The sequence below is a fragment of the Kryptolebias marmoratus genome, linkage group LG7 (assembly GCF_001649575.2).
Source record: "Kryptolebias marmoratus isolate JLee-2015 linkage group LG7, ASM164957v2, whole genome shotgun sequence".
NCBI classification, from domain to species: Eukaryota; Metazoa; Chordata; class Actinopteri; order Cyprinodontiformes; family Rivulidae; genus Kryptolebias; species Kryptolebias marmoratus.
In genome coordinates this window covers 3,399,818-3,402,202 of record NC_051436.1, presented here as the reverse complement: position 1 = coordinate 3,402,202, position 2,385 = coordinate 3,399,818, and the positions used below count along the sequence as shown (strand labels likewise).

The window sequence follows — 2,385 nt, the reverse complement described above, 5'->3', positions numbered from 1 at the left end:
GAATGTCAGTTTAGAAGCTATCAAAGTTCTCAAATAAAGCACCTTTTGAGAATGTCAATGTTTGTTGGGAATTATCTTACAAAACTAGGAAGGATTTTTGGTTTAGATATTAAAAGTTATGGTTGTTTATTGATTTTAGTAAAAAAAAATTGCAACTTTTAGGAAAATGCCCACGAAATCCTGGAGGGATTGATTAACAGCAACAAAGAAGAACTTCTCCAACCCAACAGAGAGTCCAGCAGCTCAGGACATTATTTTTGATTTCCTACAAAGGAATCTGCGACATTTTAGAGAAATATTTCTGCTTCTTTTGACTCAAAACAAAGAGTTTCACTGGAAATCTCAAGTTTGAAGGTTGGAAATGGGATTGGTCCAAATGGTGCTGTTCCAGAAAACCATTTAACGACTTCACGACACAAACCTTTGTTTCTTCAGTCGTACTGTGACGACCCTGACCTGGTGCTGGATCTGAAGAACCTCATTGTTCTGTTTGCTGACACACTGCAGGTATGCGTTTGATTTATCTCTGAGCTCAGCCGGTTTACGGAGGTGTTCTCGTACTTCTTGTTCTGCTGTCTGTAAGAGAATACGCCCCCGGAGAAACATGAATCTCCGTCTTTACTTGTTTCGCTGTTTTTAGACGCGGACGGCTGCCAGTTTCCAAAGAAAGACTCTCTTTCTCAACTGGAACATTTAGAAACAGAAAGCCGACGTCAGACGATGAACTCCGGCGTGTTTATCCGCCGCCGCATGTACGAACGATCCTGGACGGGTCGAGGGTGATGGATGACGAGTCGGAGGGGATGTGGGGGCGAACCGGACGGTAGAAAGACTCGAGACAAACGAGGCGCGTGAAAGACGGGAAGCTGATGAATGGGTGGTCCGATGCCCACAAGTCGTTCATGCGAAGTGATGAGAAGCTGCTGGATCGAAGAGTTCGTGTTTTTATTGGCTTTCATGTCCTCGGAAGACGATTTGCAGATACAAGTTTAATATTCAGAGAGTTTAATATTTCTTTCAGGCTGGCTTTAAAGTTTCTGTCACTTTCTGCCGCCTGGTTTGTTAAAATTAAATACTTTTGAGAAAAGAAACTCTTTAAGAATTTTAGATTTATTTAAATACTTCGTCTCAAAGGCTTAACTGTACAACATTTAGGATTATAGCCAGAAATAGAAATCAGTGTTACTGTTTTAATTAAGCTCGGATCTACGGTGGCTCAGAGGGGCCAAACTAAACTGAGTTTCCTATATGCTCCTAAGAGGAAGGACGGCGTGGTGACGTTTTGTGCCAAAGAACCATCTGTGGACAGGAAACACTTAAAATGGACCATTTGACGAAGAAAACACCAAACTTAGAATTTCTACAAAAGCAGTAGAGGGAAAAGTTAGTTGCGATTTGTAATTTTGCCACTAGATGGCGCCAAACCCAGCAAAGAGGAGCTTTAAAAGACTCAAGTAACTTCTAAAAACTGCTTCCAGAAAAACAAACCAATTGGAGCCCATTGGAACAGTTATCTCTGTTAGCAAAATACCTCACGGACCCCTGGAGAGAGTTTCATCTCCTACAGCCGACCTCAGCCAGCGCAGAAATGCTACAACTCGGTCAGGTTTACAGATATTGAGCTTGGGTCACCCACAAAAGCAGGGCCGACCCAGCTGGCCCTGCTCCAAAGCAGGGACCAAAAAAAAGCAGGGACCGGCCTCGAAAAAATGCCGGTGGAAAAGGGGCATTAGTGACCACCGCAACTTAGAGGACCCTAGATGTCACGGCGGCACTCTGGCAATAATCTCTGGCTTCTCGAATTTAAGAACCCCTGACTTCAAGCTAACGGCCAAGGGAACTGTCAGATTTGAGGGTTCGGGAAAACCCTTGGGAATGGGATTTATCCACAATAGAATAAGAAAATGACGTTGGAGTTTGCAGGGATGGATTTCAGGTTGTTGCATGTTGCATAAAATTGAATTTATTGGTCCGATTTGTCCCATAACGGTGCCTTTTTTATAATTTTTTTATGCATGTTCCTGATGTTCCTTCCGTCTTTTCTGCAGGGTTACGGTTTCCCCGTGTCGCAGCTGTTTGACATGCTGCTGGAGATGAGGGAGCAGTACGGAGAAATCCTGCTCAAGAGGTGGAACGTCACCTTCAGGTAGCGTTGACGAAGAGTCCGTTCCGGCGTCTGTAACGCCACGCTGGCCTTCAGGGTCGTCAGGGCGACCCCCCCACCCCCACCCCCCCGCGGCGCAGTTAGGCACCTTCTCAGAGTGCGCTGGTAGGAAACACCTTCAGCCTCGCTTGAAGTTTTACGAGCTGCCGGAGGGAGGATGTGTTGTAAAAAACGACATCCGGAACATTTTCTGCCTTCCAGAACGGGCAGTGCCCTCATAA

General features: G+C 45.2%; 1 protein-coding gene across 1 annotated transcript in view; it reads left to right on the top strand.

Moving 5' to 3' along the window:
- Positions 1-2,385, top strand: part of exoc6b (exocyst complex component 6B) — a 108,120-nt gene that overhangs the window by 45,378 nt on the left and 60,357 nt on the right. The window contains exons 11-12 of the mRNA XM_037976724.1: positions 436-507; positions 2,049-2,146. Of these exons, the coding sequence (XP_037832652.1) occupies positions 436-507; positions 2,049-2,146 (170 nt within the window). The remainder of the gene's footprint in view (positions 1-435; positions 508-2,048; positions 2,147-2,385) is intronic.